Source organism: Ictidomys tridecemlineatus, chromosome 9 (assembly GCF_052094955.1).
Source record: "Ictidomys tridecemlineatus isolate mIctTri1 chromosome 9, mIctTri1.hap1, whole genome shotgun sequence".
In the NCBI taxonomy this organism is placed as follows: Eukaryota; Metazoa; Chordata; class Mammalia; order Rodentia; family Sciuridae; genus Ictidomys; species Ictidomys tridecemlineatus.
In genome coordinates, this window is record NC_135485.1 from 127,762,576 (window position 1) to 127,788,053 (window position 25,478).

General features: G+C 38.5%; 1 protein-coding gene and 1 long non-coding RNA gene across 4 annotated transcripts in view; one reads left to right on the plus strand and one right to left on the minus strand.

The window, feature by feature from the left end:
• The window catches only part of Ttc29 (tetratricopeptide repeat domain 29), a 194,403-nt gene that overhangs the window by 75,056 nt on the left and 93,869 nt on the right, over window positions 1-25,478 (plus strand). For both annotated transcript variants that reach the window (XM_040293226.2, XM_021727883.3), the window contains one exon: window positions 20,905-20,996. In XM_040293226.2, the coding sequence (XP_040149160.2) occupies window positions 20,905-20,996 (92 nt within the window). The remainder of the gene's footprint in view (window positions 1-20,904; window positions 20,997-25,478) is intronic.
• On the minus strand, window positions 3,217-11,122 carry LOC144366543 (uncharacterized). 2 transcript variants are annotated; one of them, XR_013425596.1, is made up of 3 exons: window positions 10,515-11,122; window positions 4,300-4,503; window positions 3,217-3,761 (listed from the first exon to the last, which is right to left on the minus strand). It is a non-coding gene; the product is annotated as an uncharacterized LOC144366543 (long non-coding RNA). The 2 variants fall into 2 exon arrangements; XR_013425595.1 differs by lacking the exon at window positions 3,217-3,761 and having other exon boundaries at window positions 4,113-4,503.

Here is a 25,478-nt window from a genome sequence, read left to right on the forward strand (position 1 = left end):
TACAACTCTGTTCCCCCTGAAAATCATAACTCTGACCTGCGTAATAAAACCCAGCAGAGCTACGGCTAGTTTGGGAGAGGAAGATTGCTAAGTAAACCATACCAGAATTGGTCATCCGGGAAGGGCAAGGCAAGGAAAGACACTTATATTACACTTGACAGATTCTGTCAGAAACAAACAAACAAGTATAATTAAAATAATAAAAGGAAAAAGAAGGGAAGTAGAGATGTCAAGGCAAAGGGGAATCCAGAGAGAAGCTGTCTGAGGCGCGTTCAACATTTAGGTCCTTTGTGTTTTATTTCCAAAGCTGCAACTCTAGAAAGTTCTGTGTGTTTGCAATATATAGAATGAATCTTCCTGGTGGACTGCACACCTATTAACATGCGTCATTGGAATTAGTTTGTCCATGAGAGCAGTTGCTTCTTTTGTATCCACATTTTTCAGCCCTCGCTGTTATCTTTTGCTGAGCCTTAAATGACTGTGGGAAGACATTTGGGGGCGGGTGTAATATGCATCATAAAACTTGGTTAGAGTGCCTGGCATGGATATCGATGCTCACATCTGCTACCAAATCTTTGATTATTAGATGTTTTACATGAAGTAAAGGCAGTAAATAGTAACATTTGCCAGATGAAGCACTCTCAACATGCTTATTAAAGAGTATATTTATCAAGGCTTTGGAGTGAGAAGACAACAAAGTGGTTAAGATGATAAGCTTTGAAGTAAGATTGATAGAGGATGGAATCCCAGCTCCACTCACGCCTTGCCCTGTGACGTGGCTCAACTGAATTAACCTCTCTGAGCATTAGTTTCTTCGTCTGGAAAATGGGGATACTTCTATTTCCTAACACAGCATGGTTTTGTTAGAATTAAGTTCAAAAATTTAGGTAAAGTTTGTGGCCTCGGGTCTAACATGTAGAAAGTCCTATTATATTACTATTGGTATTGATATACATTAAACATTTTTTTCAAAGTGCTAGGTGATCATACATATCCAAAAAAATCACAATTTCTAGTTTTTTTCTCTAGCCTGAGTTATTTCCAAACCACAGTTAGCATTGGAGAAAATGTTCAGTTTATAGTTAAAGTCTGTATATGTAAACATGTTTATAGTAGTTTATTTAGGTACGCATATTACATGATAAAGAGCATCTTTGTGTAGTATTGTCCAAGTGTTGCATAGCCTGTTAGGTGGTTGAATATTTGAATGACAGGTATGATGCACATTCTTTGTACCAGAGGTAACTTTGGCAAAGAAAAGGACATGTGAGTCTCAGAGCTGGAAGACATCAATTGTAGTCCTGTCTGCCTCAAACTAGCCATGTGACCTTAAGTTAGTCACTCAACTTTTTGGAAGCTCAGTTTCATTTGTAAAATAAGGATCTCAATGGCAGTTTCACTGTGTCTTTGTGAAGATTAAGTGAAAAATGGTGTGTTTAGACTTTAAACTATAAACAGTTCTCAAATGTAATGTACTATCAATATTACTATGAGCTATGATATAATTATCATTATATCATATTAGTAATAATGACACTGCAATAAGTAACATCTAATTGAATATCTATTCAAAGTATCTTCTTTATTCTTATGTTTCTTAACTATAATATATTACTGAATTCATCATGTGTCAATTACATAGTCCTTAAATTTATCTTTTTGGGTATTTTTTATGATGAAAATAAAGATAAACCAACATGCTATGGAAATGATTTATTAATAATTTATTAATAACTGAGTAAAAATGGCATGTATCAAAAATATGAATTTGAGTAATTTCTTTATTTAAGTATCAGAGCTATTCACTACTCATTAAGTAAAAGCCATTTTACTTACCAATTAGGAATCCTTACCTAAAATTTACCCTTCTGTTCTTGGTTTAAATGCTTGCTCTGTGACTAAGTGAAGATCAGACGCTGGCCGAGGGGAAACCATGGCCTCTTCCCAGATGAGGGCTACTACCAGAGTGGCCTGTGGACACTCCCGCTTGCAGTGTTTCACTCAGTTTGAGGTGACTCAGGTGTGAGCTCAGGGTCTCTGCAGTCATTTTCTGCTCTGCATCACAGTTTGCATCTGCTATACCCTTCTGTCCTGTGGCCTACCTCAGTAGTCCCCTTCTTGGGGACTCTAGAAGGAGCAGCTGTTTGCAGATCCCTTCTCCCAAATTTGTGCAGCTCAGACCTCCTCCAATATGACATGGTATTCCACCACCCCACATGCTCACACTTGTCTACCAGTACACAAGTCGTACTTAACTCCACGTTGATTTCATACATTGTGCTAGGTAGAGAAATGTTCAAAATATCCAGTATGAGTTGTACAAAAGAAAGGATTTTTAAAGATATTAAAAGAAAGTTGTACTATTTCCTAATTTTAAAAATGAATTCATTGCTAGGCTCAGTGGTGCATGCAGCTGGGGAGGCTGAGGCAGGAGGATTGCAAGTTCAAAGCCTGCCTCAGGAACTTAGCAAGGCCCTAAGCAACTCAGCAAGACCCTGTCTCTAAATAAAATATTTTATAAAGAGCTGGGAATGTGGCTCAGTGGTTAAACACCCCTGGGTTTAATCCTCAGTATTAAAAAATATTATATTACTCAGAATTATTCAGCAATAATTTAAGGCATAGTATTAGCATGTATTCTGTATCTGACCTTATTTAATACTTTTTTGAGTAGCTAACCTTACTTGGAAAATATTTTTTAAATATGATTTAATAATTTGAGAATTAGGATAACCTGAAGTATGTCACCAATAATTTTGCTATTGTTATCTTTGTATTTAAAGTTATGACTCTTCTAAAACATTAAAATGGTAACTTCATAGTAATAATTTAATATAAGCTTCTGTAGCAAAGATTGCAGAACAGAATCATAGTTAATTAAATGCTTTTTTAGCTTCCTCATGAATGGGGTGTTTAACCCCTTTTTAGCCTTTTTTATTTATTTTTTGAAAATTTCTCTAATGGCTTTTTAAAAATAATGTTACAGCATGTACATTTGTATCTTCTTTTTGAATGATGAATGCATTGTAGTGTTTGTAATAAATGAGAGCATCTGTCATTTAAATGATGGAAGTACTGTAGAAAATTGGAAGGCTCAAGGAAAAATGAAAATTTGTCTTTTTAAAAACAGGAATCTACATAAGGCAAAAAAATTATATTTCACCAACTTACATGGAAATGAGATGTTTAATGTCAGGATAAAAGTTCACAGCCTAGATTAATATAAACATGCATTTTCTAATAATAAAACCTATTGATTTTTTTTAAATGTGAAAGCTGGTTTTAGATTCTGTTGAGATCTAGAAATACCACTTGAACCAAATCTTCATGATTATCTTATGTACTCATTAAAAAAAAGAAATTGCTGCTACAATAGCTCTTGGAAAAGTTGCTGAAGTTTTTTCCTCCAGTCGTTCCCATTTTAAGAAACAGCGCAAAAACTTCTGGTATTCATTTGGGGAGCAAATCAATAGAAGGATAATAGTTTTTCTTTGGTTCACTCAAAAGAGAACGAACTTTGAGAATCAGAAAATTGAGTATTCTCATCAGTGGTATGGACTAGTGACATATGGAACATAATGTATGTATACTCCTTAAAGTTCAAGGCCTAGCATATGAAAACGTTCTCTGGAGCGATGAAGCAACCTGCGCAGCTCATCACAGGACTAATTGTATGACAGACCTAGAGGCGACGGCACAGCTGTTAGCACGCGTTGATCTAGGGGCTGCGAAAGAAGAGGAGGCTTGGGGAGGCACGGCACCTGCAAGGACCAGGACATGATTATGGATTAGGGTTGTTTTTTGTTTTTTAAATAATTTAAGGGACAGACATAGACCAATAATAAAAATGTTCTCTCCTTTAAGGAGTATAGCTAACTCAATTCTGTGTCAGAGTTTCAAAACAATCACAAAACACTTGATTGTAGTCTGGATGTGTCCCGTGATTCTTACTCAAACATGCATTTTTAGATCTTTTGTGGAATCTTACAAGGCATTTTTTTGAATCTATTCAAAATCATGACCCATGAAAAGTGAGCGTTTCTTACACCCTTGAACTAACAAGCTCCATGTTGTGGTGTGGGTTTCCCCAGAAGCTGATTTCCAGACAAGGATTTGAGTACAAGTGGTTTATTTGGGAGGAATTCGACCAGCAGGAGAGGCAGGCAGAAGAAGGAAGCCAACAAAAAGTGTGGTGCCAAGCCAGTGGGCAAATGGCACTCAGCCATGCTGGAACATTCTGGAAACTGTGAACACAAACTGAGCATTCCAGTGCAGAGACAAGAAAGCCTGGTATATTACCCATGACTTCCATCCTTGGTTGGTTGGAAGTTCCTCCCAGGATACTAATTCTCTGGAATTCCAGGCTTTCTATGAGGCCAGCCATCAGACAGAAAATCCCAGGCACTGGCCTGGCCAGCCTGTGGCTGCAGAAGTGGTGAGAGGGGCCTGAGGAAGTCGCTCTGCTCCTGCAGATCATTGGCTTCCAGGCTTCCTTGTCCACACCTATAAAATGGGCATGATAAAGTTACTGTGAGGATCGCATGAGACAAAGAAGTCACGTTTCTAGCACTTCAATTAACAGTAGCTCCGTTTTGTGTTAAGGAAGTCTACAATTTTACTTATCTTTTATCTCAGGAACGACCTCTTTCAGAATTTACCTAAGGAAATCATTATTATTACATACAAATATTTTTGCTACAATACTGTTTGTACAGTAATTACTAATATATACAGAGATTTCTATCACCCTTGTATACAACTTTATAAGCACTGTTTATAATGGTGAAAAACACAAGGAAGTAAAAAATATGTAAAACAATAGCAAATTGATTAAAGCAATGTTGAGCATCCTGTGATAAAATGCAACACAGACAGTAGAAATCATACACTAAGTAAATATTTTATAACAATAAAAAGAATACTGATATATTGAGCAAAAACAATCGGGTTGCAAAACAATGTACATTATGACCCTACTTGTATATGCATATATGCAAATATATATATATATATATATATGTATACACACACACACACATATGATGCATAAATATATATAAAAACACAAGAAACACCAAAATGTTTTCAGTGAAGTTGGAATAATGAATGACTTTAATTTTCTATTCGGGTGGGGGCAATGGAATCTGTATTCCCAACATTTTCTACAGTTAACATTTATTGATTTTCTATTAAAGAAAAGGAAAAACTACTTAAAAAGTAAACCATTATTTCTTTCCATTCCATTAAAATTTAAAGATTTTAATTGATGTTTTCAGTAGGTTTTATATAGACTGCTCATAGTAAAAATCTTCAGCAGAGGATTGATGGTTGCAGTTAGTCATTTCAACAGCTCATCTCAACACAAAACATTAAAGAAAATTATTAAGGGCTAACCAGTAATGAAAGGATTTAAGGATGATTTCTGGTGGGAGTATGAATGTTGGGGAGTGGGGCTGTCTGGGGTGGGGCTAGCTGGGGGAGAGGCCATTTGAAGAGGAGAAGGCTGAGACTAATATTAAATAACATGCCCATAGTCACAACGCTACCAAGTGCAGAGCCGAGCCTGGAGCCCGGGTCTCTAACTGCTATTGCCGCTGTAACTGGTGGAGTTGTCAGTAGGATGATTTTAAAGTCATTTGTTGAATCTCATCACAAATCTCCCATATAAATTTTTAATAATACTCTCCATCTGTTTTTCTTAATGAGGCACTTATTGGTGTAAACATTTTGTTATTCTTGTCCAGTAGAAATTATTTCTCGTAGAAATTGTTATTTCTCTGGACAGGAAAAACCTCTCTCTGTGTTGCTGGGCCATTTGGGAATCAACTGAGTTTGGGGAAAAGCATATGGGCACAGGAATCTATTTCCAACGCGAGTGGTGTCTGGCTAGCAATGACTCACTGCTTTGTAGCTTCCCCAGGAAGAGGTCAAGAATGCTCACTTCCTGTTTCTCATTTCCACCTCCTGCTTCCTCTCCGTTCGCATAGAAAATGGCATAGCATGGATTCATTTGTTATGACTTAAGGGCTCAGCTGAACTTGCCTTGTTTTCTCTAGATGTTTTTGTCTGACAGTGAAATATGGGCACCTCTATCTTTTTCAGAAGCAGAGTATTCAACCTGTTATTCGCACAATCTCCAGCAAGCTCTTCTTGCCCCTCTTGCAAATTTGCTGCACACTATCAACTCTTGGTAAATGCAAGGGAAAGAGTACATGATAGGTGTTGGTTGTTAGATTTTTAGTAGAAAGATCTTGTAAGGAAGAAGGTTTAGAATTTTCAATAAAAAGAAATGGGAGGAGGAGGAGGACAGGACCCTTCCTTGCAGATCTTAATTTTCTCTGCTGCCATCTCAACCATCAACACAAAATGATGTAGCTTAGCCTGTGGAGTTGCAGTGTCTGACTCAAAATCTTGCCACTTCTAATCCTGTGACCTGGAGTAGGTTAAGGAACCTCTCCTGTGCCTCAGTTTCCCCACCTGCAGCATGAGGATTGCATGAGTATCTAACTCAGAGTGGTGGTAGGGATTATGTGAGTTCATGGTTTAGTCAGCTTTTGTATTCCTCTGACCCCCTCAAAAAAAAGACCCAACAAGAAAAACGTAGAGAGAAAGTGTATTTGGGCTCATGGTTTCAAAGGTTCAGCCCCTGAACAACTGAGTCCATAGTCCTGGGCTAGAGGTGAAGCAGGACACCCGTGAAGTAGGACATGGTGAAGGAAAGGTGCTCAGACATGAAAAACAAGGAGGAGAGAGAGAGAGAGAGAGAGAGAGAGAGAGAGAGAGAGAGAGAGAGACAGAGACAGAGAGAGAGAGAGACAGAGAGAGAGAGAGAGAGAGAGAGAGAGAGAGAGATCTGTTCACCAAGGACAAAGTATAAACCCAAAGGCGTAACCCCAGTAACCTACCTCCTCCAGCCACTCCCCACCTTCCTACAGTTACCACCCAGTTAATTCATATCAATGGATTAATCCACTGATTGGGTTAAAACTCTCTCAATCCAATCATTCCATCTCCAAATAATCCTTGCATTGTCTTCCACACGAGCTTTTGGGGGACACTTCATATCTAAACCATAACAGTTCACATATAGAAAGCACTCCGAACTGTCTGGAATAGATGGTACTGACTATTAAAGAATAGTGAAAGTATAATTTCCTGGGTCAGTGCAAGGATTTTTGCTATTTCTGCTTCTCCTGCTGACATATCAGATTATAGACAATCCTCTCAGTACCCCCCGCTTTGTAAAATGAAGATGGTATTTATTAATATAGCATGTTGATGAAAATTCCAGTGGAATAGTAAAGAGATAATGGTTTATTGGTCCTTATTATTGTACTGCAAATGATTTAACTATACATTTTTCCTAAATTTAATTAAACATATTCATTTTCCCTATGAGCTTATATTAGCTTACAGCAGAGCGAGTGTTTATTATGTGCATTTTATATGTTTATAATATCATAGATATTAAAAATAAACATTTTCATTTAAAAATATTATGTAAATAAACATTAATATTTGTCACAAGATTCTAAAGCCAAAATTACTTTTTAATTGTTTATTGTAATAGATGACGTGGGAATGGAGAAGTCATATCCAGGCAATCATTACAATCTTCAAAATTGCTTTTAAAAGCACTAGAAAGACCACCAAATGGGTTTCAGACACCACGGGTTCTGGCTGTGGTTTTGTTACCATGCTTTTGGGCCTTGGGCCAGTCATTAAACTTTGTTCAGGTCTCCAAATGACATTGTTGCATGCCACCATTGTTCCAATCTTGATCCTTTGGAAACAAGACACCCTCTACCAAAAATCTCCAGAAGCCTGGCCTGCACAGTGTCATTATCAGGCAGCACCTTGGCAATGAGGTGGGAGAGTGGGCAGAATGGCTCTGAAGCAAGACCCCCTGGGTTCAAGGCCTTTTATGACCATTTGCTATCCCATGCCCTTGGCCCAGTGGCTATCTCTGTATGTCTCCCTACTTTTGAAAAGAGGTCAAAGTAATAATAATGCCTACACATGGGGTATTGAGAAGATTAAATTAATTAATGTGTGTGGTCCGAAGGACCATCTGTGTTATTCATCCAGAACATAGCTTTGGAGCATCTAGTGCCAGGGCCTGTTTTAGGCACTGGGAATACATCAGTAACAAATGGACAAAGATCTTTGTCCCCATGGAGCTTCCAGCCCATTGGGGGAAAAGACAACAAAGATTAAATATTGTTATATTTAATATATTTATAATTTGTTAACCAACAAATTACATAACATGTTAGAAAAATGATAAAGCATCATAGAAACAAGGAAAAAATAAGCAGAAAGATGACTCGGGAGTACCACGTGAGTGGCAGCTGGAGGGATCTTTAAATAGGTGACCAGGAAAGACGGGGAACCGGTAAGAGAGTGGCCCATGAGGGAAGAACATTCCAGGCAGAGGGACTGGTCAGTGCAGGACTCGAAGTGGCACTGTGCCTGGGGGTGGGGGCCAGGGAGGCTGCAGAGAAGCAAAAGAAAAGAAGAGAGATAAAAACCCAAGCCAGAAAGCTAAGGAGTCGGCCATGAAGGGCCTTATAGGCCACTACAAAGCAAGAGACTTCTTCTGAATTAAAAGATGTTCATTGAAGGTAAAGGAGTGTCATAAAAAATATCCACCATTGGTTCTCACTGGCTTTCACAATTTAGCAGCGTGAGGAAAGAGCAGCAGCTGGTAACAACAGGCCATGCTATGACCAGGTTGGCCTTGTGGGTGACATGTAGAGCACCAGAAGACATTGGGCTGCAATGTGGATGTCACTCTAGGTGAGTGGAGAATAGCTCTTGGCAACTGATTCAGGAGGCAGCAGGCTGAAGTGAAGGTCAAGGTCAGCATGAACTCTGGGGGTGATCCAGCAGCCAGGCTCTTGCAGTGCTTAAAAACACAGGGCTCTGAAATCCAATTAACCCACTTAAAATTTTTTTCTCCTCTGCCACTTGACTGTGTATCTTAAAGAAAATTGCTCAGCCTCTCTGCAGTTTATTTCTCTCATTTGTACATTGGCAATGTTAATATTTATCCCAAGGGCTCTGTGAAGATTAAATGCACTATGAATATAAAGCACTCTTCACATATAGGTTTTGCTCAATAAATGGTAGTGACTGCCATTGGTAAGTGACAAGCATAAGCCATAGGGACTGGGGCTCCAGGGACTCCTGACCCAAGCATATTGATGGCAGCAAGGTAGGTCTCCAGACATCCAGTAAGTAGGGACCAGGCTAGGCAGCAAGACAGAGATCAAGAAAGAAGCCTAGGACTGTCCCATGGGCTGGGACACATGTTGGGGGCTTGTTGTCAAGGGACAGGGGAAAAGCCCAGTAATTTTAACAAAAATTAGCAATCAGAATATTATCTATGGCAAACGGTGGTGATGCCAGCCTTCTGCCCTCATAGAACAGGAACAGAAGTGGCCCTCTGGGGCACGGAGGCAGCTCTGTCACTAAATGGGGGACCCAGCTGGGGGGGATGGCTTGGGAAGGATAACTGGCAAGTTATTCCAGAAATGATCTCTACAATTCCTTCTGGGCTCTATAATTCTCAATTTCTAAGTATTGATAAATAATTTGAAGATGCCAACTATAACGTTAATTTTCTAGTTTATGTTATAAAACCTAAAGCTTACTTTAAAAACGTTAGCAGCAATTTGTTTTGCTATTTTATTTTCATCTCGTATGTTATTCCAGAGCTGATCAAAGGCATTGGTTGCAAAGAATAAAATAAATCACACTTCTAAATAAACCTCTAAAGAGTGTTAAATTGATTTAAGTGATTTTGGAAATATTAATATTTAAAACTTCGCTGTCCTATGCCTCTTTATGACTACCTATAGCAATAATAACCACCACTTCATTCTTCCATTCTTCATCTTATAATATTACATAGTAAACTGTGTACAAACATTATATTTTTTCGCATTGGAAGGGAAATGTGGGAGTTCAGTTGCTTATTTATGTTTGAATAGCTTAAATTTTATTCAGTCAATAAAAGTATACTCGATTAATGCTTTATTATGCTGTTTGCATAGGTTGAGGTGAATAAAGTGCAGTGTTTGGTTTTTATTATTAAAGAAAACTTTGCCTCCCCCTCACAACCGTTGGCTGTAAATTTGATTTCAGGCAGCATGTATTTCAGGGTTAGTTGCAGTCTTGAGAAATTTTCCAGCTTCACAGGCTTATCTGAAAATATTCTTAAAATGGCACCAGTGATTTTCAGACTTTAAAAAAAAAAATACATAAGGATGGGGAAAGTACGCACAGACCAGAGTATTAAACAGAGTACCCGTGAGTGTTCCTCAGTGGGAGGGTTTGGGTACTGAGGCGCCCCATGCATCATCCACTTTGGCTTGGAGTCATCCGGCTGCACAGTTTGACAGCCAGATAGACGAGTGGAGACATGCTGCGTGATAAAAGCAGCCGAGACATCTGGATCACGGTGCCAGCATTCAAAGGCATTTCTGAGCTGTTCATGCATTTGTACTTACCCAGGTCCCCAGCCTGGTCCAGGGCTCGCTCATCATTCTCCTCCTCAGCCTGTCTTCATCTTCTTTCTGTACATCAGCGACCTCCCCGATCCTTGACAAGTCACCTCCATCTGCTTATGTGTCAGTGTGGCCCTTCTGCCACAGCGCTGGCTGAGCAGCTCTCCAGATGAAGAGCCCCACGGTCCTCCCCGACTCTGCCTCCGCACTGTCTCCCGCCTGTCACTGCTGAGCGCTCTGCGCCACACTGGCTTGTTTTGTCAATAACCATTTATTTGTTGCTGGAGTAGCAGCAGCCATTACATCTGACCTCGCTGTTTCATCAATTATGGATAGATTATTGGATGTGAACATCTGCAAAAGCTTGCTGTTGAACTCACCTCCTGGCTGGGATTAGATAAAGTACTAAACCGTTGTTTATTGTCAGGCCAAAACTCTACTGGGGAGCCAGGGAATTCCAAGAGTAGCAGAGCCCCATCAGAAGTACCAAAAAATTGTTTTGAATCGCCACTGTTTCCCCTAAGACTCCAGCCATTCATTATTTACACTGATCACCAGTAGTTATGAGCCACTGGATAAAAGCTCTTGGCAGTGCCCCATTCCCAGTCATTCCCGACTCCTGCAAAATGGAAATGACTCATAAATTGTTTTCTTGTGTCTTCTCTCACCATGAGAGGGTAGCAGACGAGCTTCGCCTGTGTGGAAGCGTTCAGACGAGGCCTTTTCTACCATGTTTTGTTTTAGAGAAACGCATTCACACAGCCTGATAAGAAAGGATGAAACCATGTATCTAAATTAGGGTTTACTGAGTTTACAGGAATAGCGGCCTGTGGCGGAGAGGATAGCACATTGTACAGAGAGAATATGCTCAACGTGGTTTTTTCCAGGGCTTTCATGGATTTCTGGAAAGGGAAACCAGAATGAAACTTTATTGAATCTCGCCTTCAATGAGAAGGAAATCCTTAAAAGGGATTATGAATAGATGATGGTTTTACCGCCAGGGGACACACAAATCTCCTCCTGGTCATGGATTCATGCAGGAATTTAGAAGTATTCACAGTATTGGTGCTCATTTAAAACTGCTAGAGAGTCACTCAGGAGTGTAGAAGACACGCTGAACCTTTCCTGTGAGCCAGAAGCCGTTCAGTCCAAGGTGACCAAGCAGAGGAAGGTGTATAAGTGGCCACTGGGAGGAGGACACTGAGGGAATGGGCTTGTCCCCATGCTAGTGATTTTTCACAGCATATTTCTCTGCCTCATCTGCTACCTGTGAAGACAGAAACTGTGTTTGTCTCTCATTGCTCTAGGGTAAAATAAAGAGGGGAAAAAATATGAGTTTTGTGCTCACTCACAGATAGGAAGCCTCATTCCACAGGATACCATGACTTGTCGTGTATAGTCCCTGATCCACCCGTCCTAACCTTTAGCACCGACTCGTAATAGGGAAACATTCATCTGAGAACGAGTAGACCATGCAAGCACAAGTTTACATTTTGAAATTTCATTTCAATCTTCCTCTAGGAATCTGGCTTGTTTACTGATACTTAAACTCTTAAGGTCAACTGGGGACAGAAAATGTCCACACACTTTCCATTTATCATAGTTATAAAGTGTCATTTTTTTTTCCTTTACTGAGTGAGATAAAAGGCAAAAGTCGATACATACAACAGCTTATTATCGTTACGTTAATGTTTCTAGAGGCCTTCACTACTGGTACCTTCCAAGAGCTCTGCCATCTTCGTTCAATGTGGACATAAGACTAGGAGCTAGGGGAGCAGTGGACGGTGAGGCAGATATGTCCCCTCTCCCCATGGCACTTACCATCTAATTAGAAAGAGTCAAATATCAATAAATATATTAATAAATATATCACTTATCACATTGTCACATGTATATATTTATTAATAAGTGCTCAAATAGAGCAGAGGAGTTGGGGGGGTGCATTTACCTGTGTGCGAGCACAGGAAGAGTCAGGAGTGAAGCGAGAAGAGGGATCCGCAAGTCCAAGGGACTGGAGGCAGAAGGAACCGCACTCCCTCCTAACAGCCAGAGGTCTGGTGGCTGGAGTGAGGAGCCCAGAGTCCTGCACATTCTAGCAAGTTGCAAATGTTGACATTTCTGCATGATCACAGTGAGCGACAACATACATTTGGTTGAATTTGATCTGACGGGCACTTCATTTGGTTCAATTTGCCACCACTGTCTTTAGTTTGCATATGCAACAGAGACCTGATATTATTGGCAATTTTATCACAGGTTTAATGGGATCATTTATCACGGCTCACTTTTTAATCCTCAGAGAAACATGACCAAGTGGAGTTTGAGACTTCTTAGTTTAAAACAAACACACACCAAAAAAGCTTCTTTTTTTTTTTTTTTTAATCATTCTGACAATGAAATTGCCTGTGTTTAGTGGCTTATTTCTCTTGCCATGGAAAGAATTGGCTTAGATTGTTTTTCAGTGATGAACATGGAGTAGCTCTCTTGCCATGTTGGCTTAGACAGCGGTTTTATCTCTCTCAGTGCTTCTCTGTTCATTCCATAGGTCCAAGAAAGTGATCCATTCAGATTATGTCAAGTATGAGATGAGTGTAAGGATGCCCCTGGCAACAGGCAGGCCATAAGCCTATGAATTCCCAGGAGTAGCAGAAAGTGGACTTCACAGAGTCCTAGAAGCCTCCTGGGAACCGGAAGAGCTCAGCTGATTGACTCTGTTGACCTGACCATGATTAGTCCACAGACATTCACTCATCATTAAATACCTTCTCACTTCTGCCATTCCTAACCGCTCAGCTGGTCTGGATTTCCTAAGAGCACACGCTGGAACTCAATACTATCATCTTCCACTGAACAGAATTTTTAATATCAGGCCACATCGTAGATCACTGAACTTCACAAAATTTGACTCCCCTTTGGTCAAGGACCACCTAGCAAAATATAAAATATAGCTTCCAGTTGGGTTTCCTCCGTTGGGGGTTAAAGACAGGGAAAGTTTTTTTCTCCTTTGAGAAGCTGTGAATATAACTCACATTATAACTGGGCTATACAGGATAAATATTTCCCTGCTTTCAGATTTATAGTATAGAAACTAACAATTGAGAATTAAAATAAAAATTCTTCAGAAATATGTCTCTCCTTAACATGGTACAGAACTATAATGACCAATTGTGGAAATGACAGTTCTGAGCAATGTGTTCCAATTTACTATTGAGAAAAACTTTTATTTCTTAACTCTATGTGGAATTCTGTCTCATTAGTTTGAGGTTTGAGAGTCATCTGTGTATGGGATGTGTAGAGAGAGAGTTTTAGGTGAAAGAGGATTCTTAAAATTTTTCTGAGATAATTTCTACACTTACAGCTGTTGAAAAATCAGTGTAAACCCATAGCATAGGTAAGATTAATTAGCAATTCTAATTCAAGCTATAAAATATGAGGATAACCTTGAATTTTTATCCAATTCTTAAACATTTCTGACTGTAAAACAGAGATTTGCAGATTTTGAACAGCTCTGACCTCGTGGTATTAATTGCCACTTAATATTAACCAAATATCAATGTAGATTGATTGCTGTTATCTACTTACTATCATCTACTCTGATATAGGGACATTTTTGTTGTTTTGGTTTTTGATTTTGATTTTTTATTTTTTTAGTTTTATATGGACACAATACTTTTGCTTTATTTATATATTTTTTATGTGGTGCTCAGGATCAAACCCAGTGCCTTACACATGCCAGGCAAGTGCTCTACCGCTGGGCCACAACCCCAACTCAGGGACATTTTTTAAAAAGCAGTTCTTTAAGAGCGTGCAAGACTCCTCCAATGAGGAGAAAGTAAGAAAATTAACTTTCAATTGAATTAAAATGATTCATCATTTTGTTTCTTTATAAAAAAAATTTTAAAGGAGATAAAATAAACTGCTCAGGGATTTTAAAATCAAAGATAAATTATTAAAAGCAAACAAGGCATATCTTAAATTCCTAAATGTATGAATAGAGAACTCTAAGATCCAAATCATATTTTTGGAGAGTAGAGTGCTAGGCTGTCTGATCCAACCCCTTCATCTTCCAGAATTGAAAACTGGAGCATAAGGTGACCAAGTGACTCAGAGGCCACACAATGAGCTTGTGACAGATGAGAAACCAGAACTTGCTTTTTAACACTCAGTCCTTTCTGCCTAGACCATTAAGCCTCCCCACTCTATGTGCTGGGCAATGGAAGCAGTCAATGTGTGGCAGGTGACCTAAATGACGAGTAATGGATTTCAGGGAGAAAGCGTATATGTTTGGAATGAGCAATATTGATAATAATAAGAGTAGACCACTCCCAACTTAAGAAGTTGGTTTCTGCAGAATGCAAACTATTTAACTACTTCTGTGTATAGTAGTTGCACAGCAAGTGCCCTCTGTGTTCATTCAAGATAACATTTTTTGTACAAGAGAATTACTGTGTTTATTGCACATCAGAATCTCTGCCTTGTCATGAAGCACACACAGCCTTAAGTGATGGGAGACCCCCATTTTTGTCATCTTGCACCAGTGCTGATTGCTGGCTCCAGTAAAATACCCCTGAATGCTGTGGCTGCCCAGACTGGTCCTCCGCCTGCTACTGCAGTGCTTGTCAGAAACCATTAGCTACTGATTTCTTTGACTAATGTTGCAGTTGATTGTCTGAATCATGTTCAGACACTGTAAATGAGGCAGAAACATCCTTTCTGCTCACCAACTGTGAAATGGCTAAAGGGGGCTAGATTGCCAGAAATCAGAATAAATGTATTTCCAATAAGATTTGACAATGATTTTGAGCTCAAGATGGCCAACTTGATACATTTTTTTAAATCTCTATGTTTCTTATTGCACAAGTATGAATCTACCATTGCCCCTTTTTCCTCAAAGTAAGGCACCGTATCAAGAGCAGTGCTGAACTTTTTTTATGAAATGGCACGATTTGAGGTTTGTGTATAACAAAATGTTAGCTGTGTTACCTTTTATAGAGAAAAAAAGAGGAAAGAGGTTAAAAAAAAAGTGGGGTGACCGTAGGCAATGAACTCATAATTTCCCATTTACAGACAAATCTTCCCATTTACAGATGGATGTCCTTCATAGTTTTACAGACAATTTTTTGGTCTGGATGGGTTTTTTAGACTCTTATAGTACTCTTAGACTTGTGGAGTAAGCTAGAAAACAAGCCTTCAAATGAGGCTAACCTGCAGGGGATCCGTGCTCTCTTACTTCAGAGCATCCGTGACTTTATAAGTTCGGGGGGGGGGGGGGCAGTGGGAAGGGAAAATAGCCATCTTTCACTAGTGGAAGGACCACCACCTGGAAATGGATGGATTTGCCTTGTTGCACTACAAAATACAATCTTGGCTAGCAGGTGGGAGTTACAGATTTTGTCTCAGCTTAACCAATAGTTTTCTCTCGTAGCTCTCTGGCAATTGAGTGGCCAGTCTCACAAGGGAATAGTGTCCAATCATGAAAATTGTTCAAGCGAAGGCTAGCTCAGGCTTCTCGACAGTGGCAGTACTCATATTTCATGATGAATAAAATGGGGTATGTGGTGTGCATTGTAAGGCATTTAACGCCAGCCCTGCTCTTGACCCACTAGATGCTGGTAGCACCCACGTCCCCATCATAACAACCTAAAACATCTCCAGATTGCCAAAGATCCCCTATCAGGGGCAAAAATAGCCCCTTTGCAAGAACTAGGTTAGATAAGCACTAGAGAAAATTAAGCAGCTGCTTCATTCAAGTCCTTAGTAAGTACTTTTAAATACCACATCTTATTGGAACTTTAAACATCGCTTCAAGGTAAGCTTTATTAATTTCCCTTTTACACCCAAGGAAAGAGATGAAGTTACTTGACACACGTCACTCAGCTCAGTAGTTGACCTGCTATCTCCCCTGGTATTTGAAGAAAAATTGAACACCCAGAGGGAGATTTGATTAATTATCCCAAAAAGTCCTTCAGAAGCCCTGTTTGTGCCCTTCAAGTAGGAGACCCTGAATCAACCGAGGAAGAAAAGGCTAGGGGGGAGAGAATCAAGTGGAGAAAGGAGTATAGAGAGGAAAAAAATACCAAAAGCACAAAGCAAAAGATGAACTAGAGTTCATTGACATTTTTGCAAAGTTACAAAATTCCCATCTGAAGTGGACTCGATTCTTGGAGTCCTTTCCTGTGATGGTTTCTATCAGTTATTTTCCCATAGAAGCAGCAGTGATGAGGGTCAGCAATTCATTTAAACTTGATGTCACTGACCTGCACGATCTGGTAGTGTTTGTTTGAGCTTGTGCATGCTCAGTGATACACCAAGAGGAGAAAGAAAACTATTTCCTCTCCTTTGCCCAGGAAAGAGAACAACCACATAACGTTGTATAAACATGGAATAATGGGGTGCACCATCTTGAATGTGACGTATTTTAACCAAACACATTGACTTGCCCTGAAAATAAACAGACAAAAAAATAGGAATACAGAAAAATAGCCCTATAAAGGACCACTTTTATGTGAAAGCACAAAAAAAAATGATAGACCTGCCTTCCCTTCCCAACAAGAATCAAATTCTTTTTTGGAACCAAGATAAATTGCAGGTTGAAAATTTCTCACTTAATATTATCAATTTTAACTGCCATTTCTTGGTCCACATTACAGGCCAAATGAACTCTAAAGCAAACTTTTCTTTTGGATATTGTTACTTTTATGTATTCTGATGAGCCTTTTCTTTCTTTCTTTCTCTATTCTCATCTCCAAATGTTTGCCCCTTTCCCAATTACTGACTCAATTCCTGTCATTCCTTTAAATGCAGACTGAGTTTCTTTTCTTACCTGAAGCCTCTCCTGGTTGCAGTATCTTTGTAGTTCACAACTACCTGGAATTTATTCATTTGTTTATTTCATTACCAACTGTCTCCCTGTCACACCAGGACCTGGGCCTGTGCATTATTGCCTGCTGCTTCCGTAGCACCTAGAACAATGCTTGGCCCCTGAAAGACATTCAATGCTTGTGCAGTGGTTTGATGTCCTTGTCTATATTTTTAGCCCTTGGAACAGAATTCAGGACAATATAATATCAATAACTCTAAGTCGTCGTATTACTTTGTAAAGTGGTTAAGAGCAGAGATATCATTTTATACTTAGCCATGACATCTAATGGAATGTGCCAGAAGAGGTCTTTGAAGTTAAGGCATTCTGAAGAAAGTAATAACTTGAACAAATGAACATAGCATTTAGTTAGCTTTACAGGTATCACATCAGCTGTGGCTCATTCCCCTCTCCCCCTTTTCCATATTTTCCATACTACAAGATTAGAAGCACATGGTGCCTTTAGAAAACCCTTTTAAACCTTTGCCCCACCGTATCCTGCCACACACAATCTGAATTGTTTCATTTCGTTTTGTTAGATAGCATAAAATACCACCAAGAAGAGAGGGGGGGGCGGGGCAAGCAAATATTTTCTTTTTGAAATTGCAACATTCTCTGGCAGAGTTACTGATCTTTGAGTCATTCACATCTAAGTATGAATTAGTTTAATCAACCGCTTTTCTTCTGTCATTTAGCAGAAGACATTTCCTGGGGAAATGCAAACACCCAAGCTAAAGGAGGTGCACCAGAAGGGTAGAGGAGAGATGCCAAAGATTTCAGAATGTTACTCTTTTTCTCTTTTAGACAGCAAATGGGAAATGAATTGGAACAGAGGAGCAGGAAGGATTCTGGTAGTGATGGGATTTTTCTGTAACTTGATTGTGGTGGTGGTTACACGAATATATGCATTTGATAAAATACATAAAACACACACTCTCATACTCACAAAATTGGTAAAATCTGAACAAGTCCAGTGCCTTACAACAATGTCAATTCCTGATTGCCATATTATACTCTAATTTTGTAAGAAGTCATAAATGGGGGAAATTGGGGGAAAGTTACACAGGATCTCTTTGTATTACTTCCTATAATTACTTGTGCCTATACAAGTATCTTTAAAAGTTTTTTAAACAAATTTTCTAAAACGGTGTTTTCCTAATATGGTTGACTGGGAAGAGGAGTTTTCCATTTAATTTGCAAAAGTTAGGTCTGGAATGATATCATCATAGTGCTTTAAAGTGAGTATCCACTGTGAAAATGAACTTAAGGGCCACAGTTGCTAGAAAAAAAAAATTTTAATCTAAAATGCAGGACAGACAGGAAATAATTGCAAAAAGGTCAGAAACAGGAAAACAAATGAAGGGAGAAAGAGACATAAATAACAAACCCTTCATTTTCTTCTGTTCCAAGGTACCCTCATAATTGGTGGTATTCAGCATTGAAAAGGGAAGGGAACAATCAGGTGCTTGATGTTATTCAGGCCTAATATTGTCTTTCTATGCATCCCTTAAAAAAGCTTAATCTCAGACACAAAATTTATTCTGATTCAATTTAAATTCTTAATCTTCTAGAACAAGAATACTTTTCTACTCTCTTTCAGATAAATATATGGAAGTTTGGACATATGGAAGAATAGATGGATGGATGAATGGATGGATAGATAGACAGATAAATATATCCTGCTCATTTTGTTGTCAGTTGATACTCAATGATAATAAGATTTCCAACTTTGGCAACCTGTCTCAGTTATTGCCTGTACCACAGGGTGGTGAATGCCTTGATACAAGCACATTCTTACACAGGGTCTAATCTTACTGGGATATGATAACACTAATTGCTGAAAAAACAAATGAACTATTTTGGGCACAAGATATAATAATATTCAACTTTTACTTTTATTTTAGAATGCCATCTAAAATATATATGAAAAAAATAGACCCTAGAAAGTCCCTTCCTAAATATTTTGGTAGTGAGATTCAATAAAGTCTCTTATAAATTCACCAAATTCAGGGGTTCTGCCTCCTACCTCAGCAAGGACTGTGTCAACTCACATGAGGTTAAATCTGGGTGTTGTCAACTATGAGAGGCAGACGAAAAGGATATTCTCAGGTTTATACAAGACTTTGTTAAGAGGTCTGAAAATAGGAATCAAGGTGAATAATCATGTATATTTCAAAATTGCTTTAAAAACAGATTTTTACTTTTCTTACCATAAAAAAGTGACAAAAATTATAGAGGTGATGGGTTGTTCACTAGCTTGACTGAATCTTTCCACAAAGTATACATAGATCAGAATGTCACATCCAGGGCTATAAACATGATTATTGTTTGTCATTTAAAACTAAGTGCATTTTTAAAGTCCAAAAGTCCAAAACCATCAAAAGTCCCAGAACAATCAAACTTTTGAACTTTGTGGGCTTAGCAGGAATTAAACCCCTGGTTTCCTGTGTATCCATGAGTAAATTTTAGCTTCATCATAGAACAAGCAGTCATTTGTAAAACACACGAAACCCAAATTCCATGAGGTATCACCATGACCTCCTGAAGGTGTTTCCCAAATATTTACTTTACAGAAATGAAGATGAATATCAATCCTGTTTTAAAACTTTAGCCTTATGATCTGTCTAATTCAGGTAGAAATACACAGGGCATATTTGTCCCCACCCCACCCCCCACCACCAAGAACACTGACTCCCTCTCTCAAATGCCATCATATGACTTCCACTAATTCTTTCTTAGAAAATGTGCAAAAAGGATTTCCATAGAGGTCTTTGGAGATTTCCTGTGTCCTCATGTGTGTAATAGCTTCAGCCAAAGAAAAGGAATTTTGCTTTATGTATTTTTGTATTTGTATGTGTATTTTTCTCTTTCTGGCCACTGAAAAGGTGGGAAAATAGAAAAGAGGAAAATCATACCATCCAGATAATGTCAGTGTTAAATCAAATTAAGATCATATGTTTGGCTGTGGCAGCTTTAATCCTCTGATTATTGAAAACATTATTGGTAATGAAGTACATTTGTAAGAAATATTTTTAATGTATGCTCTGTGCATGTACACACCGTGAAATAGGCATCTAATAAAATGATAGATATAGAAATGGCCCATCACCTAAATCCATGTTTTTCAAAGAGCTATTTATAGAAAGAAAAGTGATATCCAAGCTACCATAGTAGACTATTGTAATCTGCCATATATTACCTTAGATAATACTCCTATCTTTTTAAAATAATGTTGTAAACCATTCAATTATTTATTCACACCTAAGTTATATAAATTGGAAGATTTGGGAGGATGCAAGGAAGTAATTTTTTTTTACAAAAGTGAGACCTCACTGCCATGGCTTCAAGACATTGCCACAAAACAAGTTATACTATAGATAAAAATAAACCAAGCCAACATGAATTTTTAATAAGCAAAAAAAATTATAGAGACGTTAAAAACAGCTATTAATTTTAATCTTTTCTATTATGAAAGGGAACATCAGTGGATCTGGCGGTGGCTATATGTTCAATATGTATTTCTATTGCTGATAGGTCCTCAAAGCATACAGCAAAATCTCTACAGACCTACAAGATGATCTCAGCCTGGGCAGAGCCTACGAAGCAATCGCCAAGGTCCTACAGAGGTAAGTAAGCACATCCTTGTCTCGCTGTCACTGTGAATCCATTCAACTGTGAAAGACTCAAATTGTTTGAGGTCTGTCGCTTTCAATGCATTACTGCCTGCTTAAATTTTAAGCAGTGCCCTTCTTAACTGACCCTTTCATCCTAGGTTATTTTAAACCAGTGTCGTATTTAAAAAGGAGCATCTAAACTCTTCTTTGTCTGTCCCTGCTTTGAATTGTTTTCTTTTCGTTTTTTATTTCTGCACGTTTAGTGGATGTCCTTGAATGAAAGGGGGGGGGAATCAGGTCACATCTCCCAGGTTAAGAAAGCAGTGAGCGCTCTGTAGTACGCTTCAGTAACTGTGGCTTGCCATAACCTTTCCAGAGCTCTTCTTTAAGGAAAGATTCCATTTATGCTTCAGTCATACTTCCTCCATTAAGATGTCTCTCCTTGGAGCACATCTGCAAAACCAATATTCCCAATATTTTCTTTAAAACAGAAAATTTAATCAAAGGGTACCAGAACAACTTCAGATACATGGTTTTCCATGGAAAACATATGGTTGCCCTTCATTCATTGCATTGTAATCCTTAGTGGGTCACTATATAATACCATTATGACTTAACCAAGATAGAATAAAAGTAAGAAAAGTTATCTAAGTTAAGATCCAGGTTTTGCGAATATTATCTTATATCAAAAATACAGCTTTTTATTAATAGTAGTAGTAGTAATATAAATATAGAGTTAAGTTCTAATCTCTTTCCATTTATATTTTGTTGTAAACATATATAGCCAGGTATGGTCATGCACACCTGTGATCCCAGTGTCTTGGGAGGCTGAAGAAGGAGGAGAGCAAGTTCAAGGCAATCTTCAGCCACTTAGCAACTTGTGAGGCTCTGTCTCAAAACTAAACTAAAAAATAAAGGGGTAGGGGATTTTGCTCAATGATAAAGCATCCCTGAATTCAATTCCCACCTCTAAAAGTAAATGAATAAACAAACATATACATAAACATATGTTTTAAAAACGCAAAATTGTTATTTGAAAGGCATTTGCATTTAATGTTTAAATGCCTAAGGAACTGAAAGTAGAATCCTTCCCTAAGTACCATTGCTAATATAGTAATCACTGCTTAAAATACCTCTACCAATGAAACGGGAGCGGCCCTACAAAGTACCCTATGAAACACAGTCATTGCTGGAAAAATGGCTTAGGTAGGAACACAGTCATATTTATAAAAAGAGTGTAGACATTTCCTGGAGAATGTGAGGGCAGAGACAGGTAAGGAAGATAAGTGACCTGCAAAGCCTGAAGGTCCTCCAAAATTAGACTGGTAGCTAGTCCCTAGACAACCAGCCGTGTTGTCCCTTCGAAGTGTTACTTTAAAATCAATGACCAAGAAGATGCTTGCCTACAAAGAAGAGATAGGGAAGAATTCGGCTTCATGTCTGTTTGGAACAATCCAACTGTGTTCTTTTGCCCTCTTCCCTTGGGTTATTAAATTGCTTGACTCTGCTCTTCCCAGTGCCCCAAATCAGTAGAGCATGGCTGGATTCCTTGTCTTGGTTTGCAGTGACAAACCTAGCTCAGGCCTGTACAGTTGTATAAATGTTATCTCTTGTTTGGAAAATAATTTTTACAAAAATAATATTTCCTTTGTATCTCAGAGTAACTGAAGAGATAAAACTCAAGGGAAAATATTTTCTTGTGTGAACATTGGCTGAGCATTTACTGTGTCCCAGGACATATGGAATGTGCCTTTGATTACCGATGATGGGCTTTATTTTTGAAACTTCTAGAGATGTGAGGTTGGTTTCAAAGAGTTCCCACCTGTTTATCTTGTGTGTTCTATCTAGAACATTTTAGTTTCTACCGCAAGATTTGAATGCCTAGTCTGTACAGTCAAAGCTAAGGGAAAACTTGAGCAACTAGCTGGTAAAATTTGACACAGATAATCTAATGCTTTAATTTGGCTGCATAAGTATTCTCTGGGGTTTAGAAGTGGGAAAGAATACAGAAATATTTGATGGGAACAGGAAGTTGGGAGTGTTTTGGATGGGGACGTATCTGTTCCAACACACTGAACAACCCAAAGATGTGCCTTAAGGCAAATATATAGTGAACCAAGAAGATTTATCCCCATTTCACTTTTATACCAAATGAAACTGATTTCACTTATAAGAATGCCTTTCCACTAAAGCACAGTAAAGCAATCATTGATTTGTGGTAGACATTTTTTTTTTTTTTTTGTGGCTGTTGTTTTTGTTACTAGGGATTGAACTCAGCGGCACTGAACCACAAAGCCACATCCCAGCCCTATTTTGTATCTTATTTAGAGACAGGGTCTCACTGAGTTGCTTAGTGCCTCACTTTTGCTGAGGCTGGTTTTGAACTCGCGATCCTCCTGCCTCAGCCTCCCAAGCTGCTGGAATTACAGTCACGCACCACCGCACCCAGCCAAGAGTTCTTAATTTTATAACGTTATATACAATGTACAACAGAGCCCAGGGGATGCTTCTTCTGAGGTAATAGTGGGAAAGTGTTCCACGGCCAGAGAATTCCAGTGCAATTTTGCCATTTTGCAGCATTGATGATTGCAGAAGAGTACCCAGGGGAATGCACGCCTGGCATATTCTTTCAACATCTGTGCAGAATAGCTCAAGAGCATGATCTATTGACCGGCAAATGTTTTAAAACCAGAAATTCTATACAGGTAGACAGCAGCACCCTGGATGTCTGAGAAGCTTTATTCAAGTCCATTAACTAGTAAAATCCTTTAATATAAATTTTGTGATTATTTTTAGAAAATGTTGCTTAGAGGGCTTGGTTTTCTTCAATAAAGGTGCATGTGCGCACATTCAAACACACAGGCACAGGCGTATATATGTATTATCCCTCTCATAGCCCTAAACTGTCCTTCTCAGGGTAGCTGCAACGGGCGAGAAATGGAACACAGCCAAAATGGAGGGAATTATGGTGGCGGCAGCTGAGAAATAAATCAAGCTTGTGTGTGAAGCTGAGCATCACCTCTAAATCTCTTTTTCCTAACCTGTACAATTGCACCAGTTTCACTAATGGTAGCCCTACCTCTATAAACATATTTTATCTCTTTAAAGGAAATGGAACCGTATAGCCAGGTCTAGCATTAGTGGGAGTCGAAGGCCATCAGCTGAGTGTTGCATGAAAGGTGAATAAGCTCTGAGGCTAGAAGCTTCTAAAACAGTTATAAGAATTTATACTGAGCCCTCAATTGGAAAACACACCACATTCTCTCAAGTCAGAAGATTTGGTGACGTTGAGCTGCCCATTGGTGATATTAGAGCCAGGCCTGGTATTATGGAGAAAGGTTTTAATAGTGAACAGGTTTTGCTATTTTTGCTATTGTTCTGAATAATATTAACTGTACAGAGATTTAAGCAGCATAGCGGACAATGCAGAGTCATAATGTCTCCTGCCCCTTACTTGGAATGCTAGTGAAAAAAAAGACGTGCTGCACTACAATTGTCTTATGATGCTACTATAAAAGCCAGAATTATGGCCTATAAAACAAAGAAAAAGTGAGTGGAGAAATAACAAAGTAAATATCATTCTTATGTAGATAGTTCAAGTGAATACATGGGAAGAACCCCTCAATTTTCCTTACAAAATCATATACATATTGTATATCTATAAGTATATATAATTATACATATATAAGTGTAATATATACGTATTATATATATTCATATATATATATACACACACACACACACACACCCTCATTTACTGACTGAGGTAACTCACTTACTGAAATTCCACAATATTTCAACATAATGAGGATGACTATTTAAAAGAATCGAAGGAGAGAAAAAGTCCACAAAAATATATACAGAACGTACTGGTCATCACCAGCCCATCTCTGAGTTGATTCCACAGCATTTGCCAATTTTCTTGAGAACTCAAGTTAAATTATTTCCTAGAAAACTTTCCACAGTGGAGATCTTTAAATCAATCAGTACAAAGTTTCAAGTGTGAAAATTACCTTTCTGTCATAGCTGAAAATTAATTTCTTCTTGCTTGAGAGAAATGACACGCCCTAGTAATTTTCATATATTCTTTAAAATGGAACATCCAGGCTTTGATGTGAAATTTCCTAAAAAAAAATGACCAAAAAAAAAAATACATCCAAACATTTCTATTAATGCATGGAATGAAGAAGAGCTTTTTACATTTTCTCCTGTCACTGATCCCATTTGCCTTATCACTTTCATCTGTGGCCCACAAACTTGGTGGCACAATCAACAAACCCCTCAGTGGCTGTTTCATCTCTGCTCTATTTGATTTCTCCTCTCTGAGTAAATGATTAAGTTTTCATGCATTGGTTCAACCAAAATCTATGTTCACTCAACCACATCCTTTATTGATTACTTCTACTGCAAACAGTAGGCCAAGTGTGATATACATAATTGGACAGTTGTCAGGGGACGTGGGTGTTAACGGTCCTGTTTTCCCAGTTGGAACCC